This window comes from Hemicordylus capensis, chromosome 2, assembly GCF_027244095.1.
Source record: "Hemicordylus capensis ecotype Gifberg chromosome 2, rHemCap1.1.pri, whole genome shotgun sequence".
Lineage (NCBI taxonomy): Eukaryota > Metazoa > Chordata > Lepidosauria > Squamata > Cordylidae > Hemicordylus > Hemicordylus capensis.
In genome coordinates, this window is record NC_069658.1 from 22,925,443 (window position 1) to 22,945,339 (window position 19,897).

The 19,897-nt window shown below is 43.8% G+C and overlaps 1 protein-coding gene across 12 annotated transcripts in view; it reads right to left on the reverse strand.

Annotated features, from left to right (window-relative positions):
- PDZD2 (PDZ domain containing 2) overlaps positions 1-19,897 on the reverse strand; it is a 382,173-nt gene that overhangs the window by 23,662 nt on the left and 338,614 nt on the right. For 11 of the 12 annotated variants that reach the window (XM_053299060.1, XM_053299054.1, XM_053299061.1 and 8 more), the window contains 6 exons: positions 18,101-18,233; positions 11,394-11,475; positions 9,823-9,926; positions 6,490-6,661; positions 3,965-4,767; positions 2,745-2,889 (listed from right to left, as the gene is read on the reverse strand). In XM_053299060.1, the coding sequence (XP_053155035.1) occupies positions 2,745-2,889; positions 3,965-4,767; positions 6,490-6,661; positions 9,823-9,926; positions 11,394-11,475; positions 18,101-18,233 (1,439 nt within the window). The remainder of the gene's footprint in view (positions 1-2,744; positions 2,890-3,964; positions 4,768-6,489; positions 6,662-9,822; positions 9,927-11,393; positions 11,476-18,100; positions 18,234-19,897) is intronic. The other variant, XM_053299062.1, reaches the window with a different exon arrangement.

A 19,897-nucleotide genomic window follows, 5' to 3' on the forward strand; every position in this document is an offset into this window, starting at 1 on the left:
CCCGAAGCCCCGCAATGGCAGTAAGTCCGCCACCCCCCCCCAATATTTAATTCCCACCCCCACCTCCGAGCTGGACCCAAACCGGTTGAGACTTCAGCAAGACTGGGCCTGGCTCTAGTGTGCACAGGACCGGACTAGACCTGTTCAAGTCCGGTTCCACTAGAACCAAACAGGGTTTTCCAGTTTGGGGCACACCCCTATCCAGAAGTGCTCAGTTAGAGCAGAAACACGTTGCTGAGGGCTAAGCAACATGTTTCTGCTCTAATACAGCACTTCCAGGTTGTGGTTGAGCTCCAGAATGTATTTCTGCTCTTGCACAAAAGTGAAAATGTGCCCACACTTCCGGGAGAGCACACACCAGCATGGGGACTAGAGCTGTGTGCTGGTGAGTGTTAGGAGTGCCTGTGGTGCACTGCTCTGGACGCTGCCACCGTATTATTCTTATTCCTATGTTACAGAGTTGAGGATGACAGAGAATCAGCTTGTTTAAGGCCAACCTGTGAATGCATGTCTGTGTGAAGATTTAAATGGGGGACATCCAATTCCTAGCTCAAAGTCTTTATACATTTCATTTCCAAATCTTTTGCCTGTGATTCTCTGCCTTGTGGTCCTGAGCACTTGCTTTTCACAGCTCCAGCACAAGATTCCGCTCTATCTTAACCATCCATCCTGTCACAGTCTGAAAGGCACTATGAATAGTATTCTTCATATTCTGAAGGGATAAGATTGCAGGCTTGACCTCTTCAAGAGGACCAACAAGCTTTTGTTACATTATACCAGCATCTGTTTTTCTCCAGACACATTTGCCATCTTGGAAGGAATGTTAGCAAACATAGGCCTGACATGTGGAAATTTAGAACATGGAGGCATCTCATGAGTGTTTGTTAACCAGGAGTAATATCCTATAGGATTTCAAAGCTTAATGCTGAAAGATTCCCTATAGCCAAGAAGAACATGAAGCCGCCTCCACAATTTCAGCTGTAGCACTGCCTAAATAGTCACCATGCTCTCTTTTTAAGACACACCGGCTGCCATCCAAAACAAGTCAACATGGACACACCAAGGGGCACTGCAGGAAGCTTTCCCTACTGCACAGCATTGGGTGAGCAGAGGAAAGCAAATTTTGACACACTGCACTGCTTCCAGAGGTGCCTTGTGTCATCTGAAAATATGTCCCCAAGGACATCACAGCCCTCAGGGACGTATTTGCAGATGATACAGGGTACTTCCAGAGACAGCACAAAGTATCAAAATTCACTGCCCCTGCAAGCACAGTAGTAGTGCGGAAACGTCCTGTAGCACGGATACATCTCCCTGTCACGTCTGCATTGGGTTGCTTTGGGTAACAGCCATTGTGCCACATTCAGAACTTGCATGACTTGATGAAGGAGAGCAGCGATCTCAAACCAGAGATTCTGGCAGCAGGGTTTATGGGCCCCTTACTACTGCACCACCAGGGCAACTCTGAAGGAGCTGAAGGAGTTATTGGCCTGAAATCTGCTGCATTGCTGCACCACTTTTATAATGGTTGGAGCCAGCAGCCAACATGCTGACTAAAGCTGAGTCAAAATAAAAAAAGGCACATGCAAAGCAATAATATCCCTGCTTCCAAAGTGTGGAGGTGATGATTTTCGCCAGTCTTCCCTTCCCCTCAAAGTGCTCCGTACAGCACAAAATAATATCTTTGAGGGCTGCATGACCCTCAGAGATTTTACTTCATGCTGCAGAGAGCGCTTCCAGGGGAAAGTGAAAATCAGTGAAAATCATGCACACACTTACACACACAAGCCCCACTCTTCAAAGCAGGAATGCTATCGATCTGCACATGCATTTTTTGGTTGCATACATGCAGCTTTAGTCAAGTCAAGTCTTTATTTCAGTCTATGACCAGCATAGCTTTAGTCAGGATCTTGGCCAATATTATTATCTTTCAGCCTAGGTGACCTGATGAACCAGTAGGGACCTAGGTTGATCTGTATAACAGTTCCAGGCTGGATTGCAGTCTCATCAGTTTGTCCTAAGGAGAAAAAGACTGTCTTACCTTATCTTGCTTCACCTTACCACCAGCCAACCCTTGACTATGTCTTCTGCTTCTGGTCTTGTGGTAGCAAGTATGAATTGTCCCCTTTGCTAAGCAGGGTCCACCCTGGTTTGCATTTGAATGGGAGACTACATGTGTGAGCCCTGCAAGATATTCCCCTGAGGGGGCGGGGTTGCTCTGGGAAGAGCACCTGAATGCTTGCATGCAGAAGGTCCCAATTTCCCTCCCTGGCATTTCCAGACAGGGCCGAGAGAGACTCTGCCTGTAACCTTGGAGAAGCCATTGCCAGTCTGTATAGACAATACTGAGCTAGATGGACCAGTGGTCTGACTTGGTAGAAGGCAGCTTCCTATGTTTCTATGGCCCTTTTGATTCTCATCTGTCTGCTCCTGAATCAGAGCCTGCTCTGGAACACGGCCAAGGTCTGATACTTGATAATCAATACTTAGTGACTTGGAAACCAGTATGTAAACTGGCAGCATGGAAAGGCATTGTATATATGAAACCTCCACCTGTGCATTTTAATTTGCGCTGGCTCTTCATACATGCAAGTCATCACATGAGGAGTTTGTGTGTGTGCGCGTGTGTGTGCGTGAGAGAGAGAGAGAGAGAGAGAGAGAGAAATGGGCCCCAGTGATGAGAAATTAGTCAAATTCATCAGCTGCTCAAAAAGCACATTAAAAGGGGGGAAACATTCACTTACCAGAAGCAGCTTTCTGCACTTCCAGTGTGATAGATGTGGGAAGACAGCGTACATAGTGACAGATTTCTTCATAAGAGAATCCGTGGACTGGAATACCATTGATAGAAAGGATCTCATCTCCAGCAGACAGCTTTCCCATAGATGCCTGTTAAAATTAACATTGGAGTTGTTGACAAGTTAGGAGCAGCTTCAGAGGCACACATTTCCTAGGCACAAGCATAAAAAATTGCAGTTCCTACAAAACCAATGCAACACACATGTGTTCTGACATCCAGTCCTCAGTCCCACCTTGTTCTACTATAGCCTGCACTTGAGGTTCAAGTGCCCTGCACTTGAGATTCATCTTTTTTCTCAATCAAGTCATGCAGAAAACTTAGAGAAGAATATAGATAGAAAGGTCATAAGAACATGGCTAGGTGGGAGAGACTGTTGGCCCATCTAATCTACAATTTTGCATCCAACAGCATCTGGCCAGATGCTTCTGAGAAGTTCACAAGCTGGGCATGAAGAGAAGGTCTGGTTTTCTGGTGTTTGTCCCCAGCCTGCAGATACACGCCCTCTGGTATACTGTCTCTGAACATAGATATTCAATTCCGTGATTTCATTGCTAAAAGGCAGACCTTATCTTATTCCCTTTTTTGTATTATTCTTTTCTTTAAAGCTGTCTATATTAGTGGCCATTCTAACCTAGTGTGCTAATGCATTACTTTCAGATTCCTATAGGGGGCCCTCTTCATAATCTGAAAACTACAAGTCTAGGTAAAAGAGATGAATAAATAATAATCTGTTAAATTTTTTAAATTTAAATGGCAGTCCAGTTGTTCTTCCCTCTCAAGAAGCTGTGTGCTGTTAAAAATTTAATACTTTTTGCTTCTAAACGACTTGCACTCTATATGGATATGATCACTCTTTCTGCTCAAATGGTAGAGCAGCAATGATCACTGGTACAATTACAACAATGGATTGTTCCAGAACAATGTATTTCCCCATTGCTTAAGTTTAAGTCAGCTAGGATTATATGGCACTAAATCATCTCATTAATAGATGTTTGTGGGGTGAAGTGGGGAGAACAAGGCTTCCAGAATTAATACTGCCTATGAAATAGCCCTCTCAATTCGCCTGCATAATCTCAGTTTCCTTCAACACTAAAGTCCCATCAGAGAAAAGAAATATAGAGAAGGGAAACTTCAAATTGAGTAGTCAAAGACTCAGAGCATTACCCTTTCAGCTGCTCCACCTGGCCGCAAGCTTGTTATCACGACACATAAGGGTGCGGCATGGATTTCCAGATCCAGGCCAAATGATTCATTTTCATTCCGAGTTAAGGTAACTGCTTCAGCATGGCTTTGTCCAAGAGGACTCTCCTGGGCTTCTCTCTTCCGGATGTGTGGAAGCATCCTCCCGACGGGCTTGTTGCAAGGACCATGTTCTTCATTCTTCTGCCTGGGGACACCATGGTACTCGATGCTCATCAGGCTTTTCACTCGCGTGACTGCTTTATGCTCCAGTTTGGGGGATCTCTTAGACTCCAGCTGTGCCTCTCGGAAATCCTTCAAGCTCAGATGACTTGGGTGATGCTCTGGCACATTTGGGTAATCAAATGATTTGACTGCAAGGAAAGGGGAGTTCATTGAATGCTCCATGATGCCTTCTGTTGAATCCCTGCGGCCACAAACAGATGACTCTCTGTGGTTATTTACTGCCAATTCTTTCTCCAGATGTGTATCACCACCTTCTACAGGAGTCGTCGCACTGGTAACCTCACAGTTACTCTCCACCTTCCTCTGGCCTTTGGACCTTGGCCCCCTTTGAAATCGAACACCATCTGGTTTGCCAAAGTCATCTTCATCGCTGGCATCGCCATCATAGAAAGCGATCCTCCTCTGCCTCTGGAATGCAGTCCGCACACCTTTGGGGCTGTCGCTGAAACTAACATGGCGGGGCGTACTCTCCCTGTGCTTGTTGACAGGACCTGGTGAGTTTCCACTGCCGGGCGAATCACATAGGCCTGATTCTTTGGTGGCTAGAAAAAAACATATATCATCTTGATTTTATAATATAGTTACTCTTTTAAAAACATCAGACAATACACTACATCCTCTTCAAAGCTGGAGACGCCAGAAATTGCATGAAAAAGAACTGAATCCTGCAGCTAGAGAACTGTTTCCACTTCTGCAATCATAATCAATTCTCTACGCTGAATAAATGGCCAACACTTTACGTAGGCTTACGCCAGTGTTTCTGATCAGCCCGCATTGCTGTGGGTGTCTAAGGAAACAATGGCATTCTTGAGCAAATACTTAAACAAACGTATATACACTTCAAGAGTGCAACTTACATTGGAAACAGTGTGCATTGGTTTAAGTATTTGTGCAAGCGGGTTCCTGCTGTTTTCTTAGAAGCACAGAGCAGCGTGGGCTGATCAGACAGGCTGGCATAAGCCTGCATAATATGTCAGCCAATGTGTAGATATACCCATATTTACCTGAATACAAGATGACTGAATTTAAGATAAGCCCCTAAAAAAATAGAGGTTAAATACAGGTTATACCCTTAATTACCCAAAAGGAAGAGGACTCTGAATTTAAGATAACCCCCTGATTTCTAACATCAAAGAACTTGGGGGAAAACTAGTCTTGGCTTCAGGTAAATACAGCATATTTTTCCTAATTTATTTCAAATCCTAAAAAATCTTGAGAGATGTTAATTATATACTTACTTTTTACCTGTAGAGTTAGAGATAGTAGGAGAGAAAAGATGGATGGAGCATCTATCTATCTATCTATCTATCTATCTATCTATCTATCTATCTATTTGAATTTATATACCGCCCAAACTTTCATCTCTGGGTGGTTAAAATAAAACTATTGCAACACATCTAAAAAGTTAAAACCATTCAACAATTTAAAATCAACTACAACCAATAAATTTTTAAAAGCTGAGAAAGCTTGGGTGAAAAGATGGGTTTTCAGATTTTTTAAAAAAATTGCCAGAGGTGGGGAGGATCGTACCTTAGTAGGGAGCACATTCCACAATCTCGGGGCAGCAACTGAGAAGGCCTATCTCTGTGTAGCCACCAGACAGATGAGTTGGAGGTAACTGGAGATGGACCTCCTCAAATGACCTGAATGGATGGTGGGGCTCATAGTGGAGAAGCCGCTCTCTTAAATAGCCATTTAGAGCTTTATAAACTATAACTAGCACTTTGTATTCTGCCCGGATACCAATTGACAGCCAGTGTAGCTCCCTCAGCAAGGGAGTAATGTGGTCTCTCCGAGATGACCCAGAGACCAACTGGGCTGCCGCATTCTGAACCAGCTGAAGTTTCCGGACTATGTACAAAGGCAGCCCTACGTAGAGCGCATTATAGAAGTCAAGTCTGAAGGTTACCAACAAATGTACCACTGTTTTGAGGTCATTGATCTTGAGAAATGGGCGCAGCTGGCATATCAGCCGAAGCTGACAGGAAGCACCCCTGGCCACCGCCTCAACCTGAGAAAGAAGGGAGAGGTGTGAATCCAGAAGTACTCTGGCTATTGTGGGAGGACATAAAGAAATCCTGCTTCTTGGCTAATGGTTTCTGAGGCTCCAAAAACAAGAATACTGCAATTTTGTGCAGCTCTGAAGCTCCCTAAGTGTGTGTGACTCCTCTTGTTGCACTAGCGCAACACTAGTCTGGATGTCAGCCAGCAACACACAGAAAGCAGCCAGCTCGTTGGAAGTTCCTTCCGTTACTCTAGCTTACTTGGAATGCCAGGAGAAGGAAAACTCTCATCCAGGGAGCTGCTCCCACTTTTGGGACGCAGTTGTTCCTCGTCACTGGAGCCTGTTATTGTAGTCTCTGACAGCGACAACTGGCTCGCGCCATCTTGTAAGAAGTACTGGGAAAGCTCCGATTCAGAATTGATGGATCCCTGCTGGAATAAAGAAAATCAGATTGGAGAGGAGAGCTGGTCTTGTGGTAGCAAGCATGACTTGTCCCTTTAGCTAAGCAGGGTCTGCCCTGGTTACATCTGAATGGGAGACTTGATGTGTGAGCACTGTAAGATATCCCCCTCAGGGGATGGAGCTGCTCTGGGAAACACAGAAGGTTTCAAGTTCCCTCCCTGGCTTCTCCAAGATAGGGCTGAGAGTGATTCCTGCCTGCAACCTTGGAGAAGCCGCTGCCAGTCTGTGAAGACAATACTGAGCTAGATAGACCAATGGTCTGACTCAGTATATGGCAGTTTCCTATGTCCCTATGTTCCAGTATAAAAACTTGCAGGAATGATTGTACAGGATACTTCCCATGGACTGGACACTTTCCTGGGATAAAAAGTCACTTGGATGAATATGACTTGCTGCACATAACTATATAGAGTGGGTGTTTATACCCTTGCCACTCTTTACCGCCATTTATGTGGGTTTTAAAAGAAACAAGTCTAGCTTACATCTCACAAGTGCAGTGTCGGCCCTACTATGAAGCAGGGTGACACAGATCACTTCAGGCAGCAGACTATGGGCCAGATCTCTGGGGCAACATGATAACCCACCCAGCACCCTCCCCATAGAGGGCTTACAGAAGAAGGAAGGCGAAATGGCACCATGGTACTTTTGCTCTTTCCTTTTTAACGGAAAGGAATGTAGCAGGAAAGATCCAAAAGAAAGGCAGGAATTGGGGTGTGGGGATTCAAGAGGAAGGGAGAGGGAGAGGGAAGCGTTTGGTGCTCTGCTTCAGGTTGCTAAATGTCACAGGCTGGCCTGCACAAGCTAATGTGGCTCAGGGCAAGCAACAACGATTGTATAATCTGTTGGTGGGACACGGGCCCCCCAATTGAACAGAATCCAATTTATGGGCATGAAATAATGGAAATCAAGGTTAAAATCTGATTAGCTACTACCTTTTAATGTTTCAGAGACAACTGGCCATTGTGGCTGGGAATGATGGGAGCTGTAGTCCATCAACATCTGGGGACCCAAGTGTGAGAAGCCTTGAATTAGGGTACTCTTGCCCTGCTGTGCACATATGATGGCACCTTTTCCTGAGTCAGACCCCACTGATCCATCTAGCCCAGTATGGCCTCCTCTGACAGACAGCACCTTTCCAAGAGCTTGGAAGAGGTCTTTCCTTGTCTTGCTACCTGTCATGCTGCACTAGGACAGGTTGAAAACGCAACCTTATGCATGTATAGCACATGCTCCACTCTAGCTGAAGGGATAACTCTGGACGGCCTCTAGAGATGTTACAAATACACAGCAAATCCATCCACATGAACACACAAGTAATAGCTGGGAGCTGTTGACACATCCAAGATTAAGGCTGCTCACAACTCTGAAAGCTTTTCTGCTCTAAAAATTCTTCCCACCCCAACCCCAACAACCACCTACCTGCCTAATTTTCTTATCGCAAAAAGTAGGCACATTGGCCAGACTTGCCCAACCCTTCCTGAAAAACTTTTAGTCATCTTATCTTCCTTTGTCTCCCCGCCCCGCCCCCCTTGAGATTCTTTCTCTTAAAAGTAAGATTTTCAAAAATCATTTCAAAGCATTACTTTAGAAGAAATTTGGTAGCAATTCCAGGCCTGGGTATTATTAAGCTTGCCATCTGCATGGAGGGTTTCTTCACCAATCCTGGACTCCCAACAGGACCAACAGTGATGGTGAGAAGCAGAAGATACTCCATGGCACACCATGGCACACCTCAAGCAGCATTAACGTTTTATGTGGGACCAAGGTATGGAGCTCCCTGCATAGAAGAAAATTCGCTATTTATTTATTCTATTTCTATACTGCCCTTCCAAAAAATAGTTCAGGGTGGTTTACACAGAGAAATAACAAATAAATAAGATTTGTTATTTTGTTATAAATAAGATGGATCCCTATCCCCAAAGGGCTCAGAATCTAAAAAGAAGCATAAGATAGACACCCGCCACAGTCACTGGAGGGATGTTGTGCTGGGGGTGGACAGGGCCAGTTACTCTCCCCCTGCTAAATAAAGAGAATCGCCACGTTAAAAGCTGCCTCTTTGCCCAGTTAGCAGGGTCTTACAAAAACATTTATAGCTTCTTTCAGAATTCTGTGGGTGCTCCTCCCAAGCCCAAATATCCAAATTCACCTCAAAACTAATTTGGTGGCAGCTCAAGCCCAACCTAGCCAAATTCCTGAGAGAGCCTTAGGCCTTTCAGTCTGATGTGCCCATAGGTGGCGCCAGAGGGAGGCAAATGGCTACCCTACCACTCAGCCTCTCATTGCTGAATCAAACGGGACATTGTTTTAATATTAAAATAAATATGCAGTCTTTATTTATGCAGTGCTTTTAAAAAAATAATTAAAACATCTTTTTAAAGAGGCTTTTTAATGTTTTATCGGCTGCTTATATATGGTAGGTTTTTTAGTTTTTAGTTCTCAGTTTTTACGTCCTATTAACAACTTTTAATTTGAAACTTTAAAAATTTGTAATTTTAAATATGGTTTCAGTCTGATCTTTTAACTTGCTTAGGTTTATTAATGTTTTACTTTACATTGTATGTGTTTTGTTGATACTGGAGGGGTGGGGAATAAATATGTTTTTAAAATTGTTGTTGTTGTTTTTGCAGTCCCAAGAATGCTTATTTGAAAGTTAACTATTAAAATCCAAAGGACTCATTTCAGAGAAAATAACTTTCGGATGGAGGTATTAATGTCACATAAAATGCTATTTCTCTTACTTTGGAGGGACAAAGCTCACCCTCCAAAGAATATCCTTTGCACCTTCTGTGCACCCTTCTCATCCTCCAATATTTTGTTTTCTAGTGTTGCTACTGGGTGTGCCTTTGGAAACATTCCCACATTTGCTGCTTTCTTATACTCTTTGGATTTAGTCCAAAGAGTATTATTAATGGTACCACTATTGAGCTTGCTTACCCAACCAGGCAAATTTATTTAAAGGCTATTAACTTGATTTAATAAACGAACTATATGAACAAGTATGTGCAAAGTGACTTCCTCTGAAGTTGCACCAGTGAATGCACATGAACTGGGTTTTCTTCAAGCAAAATCATTATCAGTTAAAGTTCCCTTCAAAACAAGATAAGACAGTTATGAATTTTAAGTCTTTTACCCGACTTGCTGGCTCCAAGAAACGCTTCATTGTCCAGCTCAAGGGTGAGGAAGGTTCTGTCTGTTTAGACTTCACACTCGGGGATGGACTTTTTGGCAGGCTCCCTGTTAAATATAACTTGATTAGACAGAAAAGATTTGAAGTTGTGATGCCACCATCTTAGCCCAACTGGTAGTAGGGGTGAGAAGTATTGCCCTTTTGATGTATTTTTATGAATCTTTGCACAATTAACATTATTCTGTTATTTACATGCATCAGCCAATATTTTCACCATATATATTTTTTATTCCAGAACAACATGAATGGTTATCTATATATATATAATTCTCCTGGGTGTGCCTTGGAATGTGCGTCCCAGCAGGGTCGTAGCAAGGTTGGAGTGGGCCCAGATACAAGATTTTAAAATGGGTCCCCCCTCACTGAAGCTCAGCTCATGAAGTAAAGAAATCTGAATAGTGGTAACAAAAAGCATATATCTATCTATCTATCTATCTGTCTGTCTATCTATCTATCTATCTATCTATCTATGCCACAATAGAACATCATCATTATTAAAATTAAAATAATTTTAAATTATTTTTTAAACGGTTTTGTAAATTGTGGACGATGCAAGCCATTTAATGGTACTAGAGAAAAACATGCTGTTCTGGTAGCTCTGGGTCTTAACACTCACATCATTTTCGGAGGATGAATACAACTGAAGGAAGCCCAGGAGGGTGCGCTACTGGGGGAGTCAGTCATGTGACTTGCCTCTGGGGTGGCTCCCAAGGCAGTGGGCCCCCAGACTACTGTCTCCCCTTGCCCTATTATAGTTACGCCCCTGCGTCCCAGCGCCTAGCTGATTGGCTGGGTGGCGGATGCGTTTGATTAGCTGAGGCACACCCAGGATGCGGAGGCCAGAGGTGGCGGCAGGCCCAGCCTGGCCACGGAGGCAAGGCTCAGGAGGGGGGAAAGAAAGCAGGGGGCAGAAGTGGCGGTGGGGAGGAGAGGCGGCTGGGCCCGGAATCAGAGACTGGGGCAGAAGGTGGGGGGGGAAGAAGTAACCACCGGCCCCAAAGAGTGCACAGATGCTCTGTGTGGGGTCGGCTAGTGTAATATATTACATGATCTGAGGACACATGACATAGCTGTCTTATTGAAGCCAAGCAGGTCTAAGTATGGTCCATGCCTTGGATGGGTGACTGCCTGGGAACCACCATATTGGTGCCTTGAGTTCCATGATGAAACAAAGGCAGGATATAAATGTAATAAAAGAAATTACATATTATCTCAGCATATGAGCCAGATGCTCACCCACCCACCTCCCTATGAGAGCCTTCACATCTAACTGGCCATAACGATACTTGGAAGAGCTCAGTTTTATGCCCCACTAGGCTGAGACAGTGCCTGAGAGGATCCAATAAAGGCCTGCAGAACAACAGCTGATTCTCAGCAAATCCTCTTAATTTCCCAAGTTAATAAGACGAACAGGATTTAGAATTTCTTAACACAGAATCCATACACAATAAAACCTCCTTGGATGTTGCACAAAATCAAAGCTGATGCAATACTAAACACAAATGGATGAATACCTGTGGGGTGAGGGGAAGAAGCATCTTTGCTTTCTCTCTGAGTGGTGCGTGCTATGGCTTCATCCATCTCCTGTTCAGAAACCTAAAATTATGCAAAAACAGTTATAAATGTTTATGCTGTGTGACAAAATATGCTCATTTCAAGGTTTATGTTTCTTTCATAGGTCTGAGTAGAGATGTTGGAGCTGGCACTAACACAGATTACTCTCTGGTTAACTTGGATACATCATTCATGGTTCATTTTTGCAGACAAACACAGGCCTCATTGTGCTTGATTAGACCAACTGTTGCTTTAGGAGTCCTCTGGGCCAGGGCTTCTTAACCTTGGCTCCCCAGATGTTGCTGGAGTACAATTCCTGTTATCCTCATCCACAGTGGAAGGCCATTGTGGCAGAGGACGGCTCCAATAACATTTAAGTTAAGAATCCCTGCTCTGGACCCTAAGAACAGAGACCAGCCAGATACTATATAGAAGTTAATAAGCAAGGCAAGATGGTAAGTGCTCTCTTCTGTTAATATTCATTTATTTATTTGTTACATTTATAAACCGCCTAACACCTAGATCTCAAGGCTTCCTGTACACAACTTGAAATAAATAAAACTCAATAAAAACAATTAAATGTAAAGCATAAAATTTTAAAAATAGTTTTAACAAAAAACATTTTAATATAGTTTTAGCAAAAGACCTGAGAAAAAGTACCCAGCATCTGGGGATCCAAATGACTAAGGTGACAAATGGATACATGTTACATGTAATTGATTTTTCATATTTAAGAAGTAGGACTGTTGCCAGAAAAATAAAGATTAATTGATGCATAATCTACCTCTAAAATGATTACTTGATTAATAACATTTCATTAAATTTGCATATTGCCAACACTCCATTTAGGTACCTTTATGAAATACTAAAGTATAAGACTATGAAATTATAAATTAACAATACATTACATTCATTGCTAAAAAGAAAACCAACTAAACAGATCTATGATTATTTGCTAATCTGTTAGTTTAACTTCTTTTATTTTTAATTGGGCATGTTGTTTGTTATTTTGTATACTGATGCAAACATTAATAAACCCATATTAGACACAGACACACAGACACAGGCACAGACACACACACACACACACTAACTATAAAGAAATAGTTCTGAATTGTGTTCTACTATCTATCTATCTGTAATTCTCCTAAATGTACCCGTCACTAATCTCATGCATGGCAGTTCTCGCAAGAGCAGCTGCCTGGGGGATAGTGATGGGGAGACAATGGTGGCGGCAGCTGGTCGACCAGAGGAAGCAGTGGTGGGCCGGGCCGGCCGGCGGTAGCATAAGGTGGCAGTGGGCAGTCTGGATGCTGGGAGGAGGAGGCGGGCCAACCCGGCCCAGCAGGTGGGAGCAGTAGGTGACGGGGGGCGGCCCGACTGCTGGGAGGAGGTGGTGGTAGATTGGCTTTCCAGCCAGTCCACCAGCCAGAAACTGCACAGTGGGGGTGAGAAGCGGGTGGGGTGGGGGAGAGGAAGCGGACTGGCTTGCCAGCCTGCCAGAAAGCATGGCGGGGGTGAAGCAGGCGGCGGGGGGAGGGTCTGGTTGGCTAGAAAGCCGAGCGTGCTGGTGGGAGGGGAGCAGCGGCAGTGGGTGGGCCCCCTGGAGGTGCAGATACGCCCAGCCCAGCTAGTTATTTTTAATTGCCCATGCAGCCCCTGGACACATTTGCCCCCCAGAAACATTATACAGTATTTAGTCTTAAATTGTCATGAACCAATTGGATCACTTTCAGTTTGTTACTTCTGAAGATGTGGACAAACTACTTTGGACTGCACATCCCACCACCTGCTCTCTTGACCCTTGCCCAACTTGGCTTATTTCACCTGGTAGTCAAATTATTAGAGAGAGTCTGGTAAATATCATAAATGCTTCTCTGAGGGAGGGCAGGATACCTCCTTGTCTTAAGGAGGCTATTTTTAGACCTTATTTGAAAAACCTGCATTGGATCCCTCAGAGTTAACTAATTACAGACCTGTATCTAATCTTCCTTGGTTGGGCAAGGAGATTGAGCGAGCGGTTGATTCTCAGCTCCAGGCAGTTCTGGATGATACAGATTATTTAGATCCTTTCCAGACTGGCTTTAGGGTGGACTATGAGGTTGAGACTGCCTTTGTTGGCCTGATGGATGATCTCCAATTGACGATCAACAGAGGTTGTGTGGCTCTGCTAATCCTTTTGGATCTCTTGGTGGTTTCCGATACCACTGACCATGGTATCCTGCTGGGTCACTTGAAGGAGGTGGGATTGGGTGGCACTGTTTTACAGTGGGTCCGTTCCTAACTCTCTGGCAGATTCCAGATGGTGTCGCTTGGAGACTGTTGCTCTGAAAAACGAGAACTAAAGTGTGGGGTTCCACAGGGCTCCATACTGTGTCCAATGCTTTTTAACATATACATGAAACCACATGTGGTTTAACATATATATGAAACCACTGATTGGAGAGATCATCAGGAAGTTTGGTCTGGGATGCTATGAGTATGCTGATAACACCCAGATCTATTTCTCCATACCAACTTCATCAGGAAATGGCATGATCCCCCTAAGTGCCTGCCTGGAGGTGATATTGGGCTGGATGAGGGATAACAGGCTGAAGTTGAATCCAAACAAGATAGAGGTACTGTCTGTAGGGGGTCGGGATCCGAGAGAGGGTTTAGATCTGCCTGTTCTGGATGGAGTTACACTCCCACTAAAAGATCAGGTTTGTAGTCTGTGAGTGCTCCTGGATCACAAACTCTCCCTGGTTTTTCAGGTTGAGGCTGTGGCCAGGAGTGTTTTTATCAGCTTTGGCTGATACACCAGATACATCCATTACTGGATACAAATGACCTTAAAACAGTGGTACGTATGCTGGTAACCTCTAGGCTTGCCTACTGTAATGCACTCTACGTGGGGCTGCCTTTGTATTTTGGAAGCTACAATTGGTTCAGAATGCGGCAGCCAGATTGGTCTCTGGGTTTACCCGAAGGGACCATATAACACCAATTCTAAAAGAACTGCACTGGCTGCCGATATGTTTCCAAACGAAATACAAAGTACTGGTAATAACCTATAAAGCCCTTAACGGCTTAGGTCCAGGGTACTTAAGAGAGCGCCTTCTCTGTCGTGAACCCTATTGCATATTAAGATCCTTGGGAGAGGTCCGGTTACAGTTGCTGCTAACTCATTTGGTGGCAACTTGGGACCGGGCGCTCTCTGTGGCTGCCCTAGGGCTTTGGAATGTGCTCCCTGTTGAAATAAGAGCATCTCCTTCTCTGTTTGTGTTTAGGAGGACCCTGAAGACGTACCTATTTCCCCAGGCCAACTGAGACCAAACTTTTAAATTTTAATGTGTTTTTATCTATTAGGATTTTTATCTTCTTATGGATTTTAAATGTTTTATATTATGTTTTAATTAAATAGAGATTTTGATATTAGCAATAGCAATAGCAATAGCACTTACATTTATATACCGCTCTATAGCCGGAGCTCTCTAAGCGGTTTACAATGATTTAGCATATTGCCCCCAACATTCTGGGTACTCATTTTACAGACCTCGGAAGGATGGAAGGCTGAGTCAACCTTGAGCCCCTGGTCAGGATCAAACTTGTAACCTTCTGGTTACAGGGCGGCAGTTTTACCACTGCGCCACCAGGGGCTCATATTAGGTGGTATATGAATTCAATAATCAAACAAACAAACCCAACCCTGCAGGCCACGTTGTCTGGGGTGGATATTTATTTATTTATTATTTATGTATTTATTAGATTTATATACCGCCCTTCCAAAATGGCTCAGGGTGGTTTACAGCATGATAAAAACAATTAAAATAAGTTAACAGTTAAAATCAAACTATTAAAACACAATAAAACCGATTAAACAGCTAAAACCCCTGGAAATCAGGGCAACAATTTAAAACAGTTCATCAATAATTTGATAAGGAGAGCTTCGGATGAGAACTTGGGGGATGAGACAAGAGAATGGACCCCAGACCCCTTGGAGCCACCACCTCTGCCACACCCAGATAATACACCATTGACTTATCCTTTGAATCTGAGGACTCCCTTGATCCTCAACGCTCTGTAGAGGAGTCCCCCACCACCACCATAGGAGCCTATGCCTACAAAATAGGTCCCAGCCCCTTTAATCCTCTGCAATCCAGGAAGATTTGGTAGGAGCCTGAGAAAGCAGTCTGGGTCTGCACTATATACAGTCTCAGTCTTGAGTGATCCGTTGCTGAAACAGTTTTGTTGTGGAAGTGTCCTCCCTTGCTCTTGTGCCCTGTTCTTTCGATTCCTGGCTTCTCTCTACTTGATTGTCCTCGCTGTTGCTTGCTCCTGATTGATCTCTGGCTCCTAACCCACTGCTTTTGTGACCTTGACCTTGCCTGTTCTGATGGACCGATTCCTGGCTCCTGACCCATGGCTTTGGTGATTTTGGCTTGGCTTGTCTCTACAGAGTGCTGCCTGACACACCTGCTCCTCCCAGGGACAGCATAAATGCAGGAGTGATGAAGACGTTGAAAACATATAACAGACTCTCTTAGTTTGTTCATTATGCCAGTGTAAATCCAATGCATATTTGTAAGAATTAAATAATTGGAGACCAAAGCAAACCAGAAATCTGAACTTCTTTGAACAGAGAGGAACTGAATGAACCCCAAAGCAAACTCAGCAGTTTAAATGAAATTTCAGTGTCACATTCACTCAGAATAATGAGAAAGAAAGAAAAATATCTTCCCTTCTATTAGTTTTGGAAGTGCATAAAAACCCTGCATATCAGGTGATACAATAACAAAAGCATTCTGTGTGATGGAATGTGGATTAGCTATAAAGCGACACTTTACTTATTATAGATTAGTCATTGGGGGTGGGGGTGGTAAAAATATACATCAAGTGAATTAGGGTCAAACCACACATTCCTCGGGAGGCATGCTTCCACCTAGAAATGGACCTTTCTCAACACACACACACACACACACACACACACACACACACACACACACAGTCCCAGCTGGGACAGCGGTGTGCTGGAATAGGGAGATGGGGCCATAGTTCAGAGGCAGAATTTCTGCTTCGCATACAAGTCCAAGGTACAATCCCTGGCATCTCTAGGTAAGGGCCTTGTGGGCAAGCCCGGTGGTTCAACGGCCGCTAGTCCGCCAAAGTAACTTTCCCCTTAAATGAGGTTAGCGGAGCACTTGCTTCACTAACCCCGTATTTTTAATCATGAGTTGCCGTGGCACGGCTCTGCGCTGTAGCGACCCATGAGGAGACCCCTGACCAGGAGGCTACAACAAGCCTCCTAGCCTTGAGGATCTCCCCAGAATGCCCCACACACTCACACAGGGCATTCTTGGACTTCCAGGGGCCAGGCGGCCCCTGATCCCCACCGCACCTACCAACTCCATGACAGAGCCGGTTATTGTGTGGGTGGCCGGATCTGGCTGCCCAGGGCAGGCTAGCCGCTCGTGTGCGGGGAGAACAGGCTTGACCCACTCTCCCTGCCAAACCCCTCCTGGCTCTACACACCGATCGTGTGTAGAGCCTTGAAGACTGTTTACAATATTTTGACCAAAAGTCTTCAAGGGCAGAGTCTTCACATATCTTCTGCTATGCCAATTAAAACCATTCACACAAGGAAGCAGGACACATGGCTACTTTTAAAAATCAACTTATGGCTTGCCCTCCCTTGTATTTTTCCCAGACTAGGTTCAGACATCACAACAGAATAGAAAGTGGTTTCATACCTCCTAGTCTCAGGTATGTGCACTCCTGCCACCCTGTGCATGAGAGAAGAAATTCTACTTCTGATCCTGGCTTAGAACAAGCCAAGATTTTTCACAACATCTGAACTGGGCGATCCTGGATTATTCTAGCCAAAATGTGCACATCAATTCTTTAGATAGTCTGCAAATAAACCAGGATCCCAACTTCAGATTCTGGTTTATTTGGAAACTCTAGCTAGAATAAGCCACAATTGCCCACTTCAGATGGCACAAGAGATCCTGACTTGTTCAAAGCAGGGTGGCAATGCACACACCCAAGGCTAGGAGATGTTGCATGAAACCAGGATTCAATCCTGGCTCCCTATGATGCTTGAATCAGACCACATTTTAAGTGCCACCACAGAAAATCTATGTCCTAACCTGCCTTATTTTGGTGTACAAAGGAGTACGGAGTAAGACTGCATCTGTAGATCGTAAAGGACCGAGAGGAAAATATGACCAGAAATATGACCCTTTTATGTACCAAAAGGCAGTACAAAAACTGTTTTAGGGCAGGGGTTCCCAAAATTGGGTCCCCAGCTGTTGCCAGACTACAACTCTCATCATCCCCAGCCTTTGGCTATTATGGCTGGGGTTGATGGCAGGTGCAATTCAACAGGGATCCAATTGTGTGAATCCCTGATTTAGGGCTTTAAACCAGCAGCTTTGTCTTTGTTGTGAGATACAGATTGAAATCCACTGATCACATGATAATACTCACATAGATCTGAGTAGGGTTGTCCAAACAACCCGCATACAACTAATCTTCTGAATTAGAACTCCCATGAAATGTGCAATCTAGGATCAAGCTATGTGGATGTCCCATTGCAGCAGAACATTTTTAATGTAATTTCAAACTATCCAGGACAGATGTCTGTGGGTCAGTAATGGCAGGATGTTTGATACCTTTTCCAACTTACCTTTGGGTTGGGATGGCGACTAATGATAAGGCTTACTGGGCCTGGACCACATTCACTCAAAATAGCATAAGCTTCGCTCAGGGCTGCGTGCCGCAGACTGATTGAATCTGCTTCTAGGATCTGATCCCCACGGCTGTGGAAACAAAGGCATCTGGTTTAACATGCCTGCAGGATATCAAACTGATCTTCAATATTAAGATTTGTACTAGGAGTGTGCAAATCGATTCGTGCTCGAATGGATTCAGGTTGAATCAGGGGTGATTAGTATTTTTATTTATTTAATTTTTTTACATTTATATTCCACACTTCCTCCAAGGGGCCCAGAGTGTGGGTATGTTTATCATAGAAGAGAAGACGCAGGGGGCATCGTATATTGATTGATTGATTGATTGGACATTTATATTCTGCTCTTCCTCCAAGGAGCCCAGAGTGTGTACATAGTATTTGAAGGGACGTCACCTAAAAGAAGGTGTGGACTTGTTTTCTGTTGCTCCTGAGGGCAGGACTAGAACCAATGGGTTCGGATTACAAGGAAGCCGATTGAGGCTAGACATGAGAAAGAATTTCCGAACTGTAAGAGCTATTTCACAATGGAACAGTCTCCCTCATGCAGTGGGAGGATCTCCTTTGATGGTGGTGTTCAAATAGAGGCTGGATGGCCAACATTAGGGATGCTGGAGTAGATCCCTCCCTGCACTGAACAGGGGGCTGGACTAGGAGAATCCCCAAGTCCCTTCCAAGTCCCTTATTGAGGTTCGTGGATTTTAATCTGTGACTTTTTATATTGTTTTAAATTTTTTACACCACCCAGACATGTACATATCAAGTGGTATAAAATATGATAAAAATATGATAAATGAACTCTAAAATTCTATGATTCTATGAAGCATGTGATGCATGGGAAAAGACTGGGCATTAAGGAGAGACTATGGACATCTTTTGATGAGCTATAAGGGAGAGGAAGAATTATTATTCAACAAGGCTCCTACCAAGGAAGGACAAGAACAGATGGGCAACAGAATATGGAATTTTTAAATAAAAAGATGCTTAAAAAGAGAGACTTTCAGGAGATTTATGTGTTACTAAGCAGAAATTGTATTATATGTTTATATTTGAATTCTGACTCTTGAGTATTAAACTTTTGAGGGGTTATTTCTGTTGGGATTTTATGTGTATATACATTGTTTTTGTTCTTGCCACAGATGTATTGTATGCATATCTGTGTGGGTTGCCAGATTGGCTTTTTTAAAGCCAAATTTTGAGTTACGGCCCATTTGACCCACGAGTATACCCCTCAGGTTCTGGCAAGTTTTCGTGTCAATCAGCTGTTCTGTAGACTGATTGGTCAGTTTATATTTCTTACTGGAAGCTTAAGACTGTTATTTTTCTGTTAGGATGATCTTTCTCTCAGAGTAGGACTGTTGTTTATAATTTGGTAATAGTTAAGTAGTAAACCTTAGTAACTGTGTCAAGCCTCGGTTTCAGCTCTGTTACACTCTGCTACAATTTCAGCAGCAGATTTACTGCATGACTTTTGGAAAATTCTAAACCGCCTCCTAAAGTTTTGAGTTGGAAGCTGCAGTGACAGTGATCTATGTTGCTAAGGAAGACCTACTGAAAGTCAAAACGTGATAGGCTCCAATCTCCTGTTCTTCAGCACTTCTCTTGCTTTACAATTGTTTTCATATGCATGTATGCTTAAGATTCTAAGCTGTAATGCAAGTTCTACTGGATAGAATACTGATACGTTAACATACTGTATATGCAGCTTTTGCATAAGAAATAAATTGCATGTGT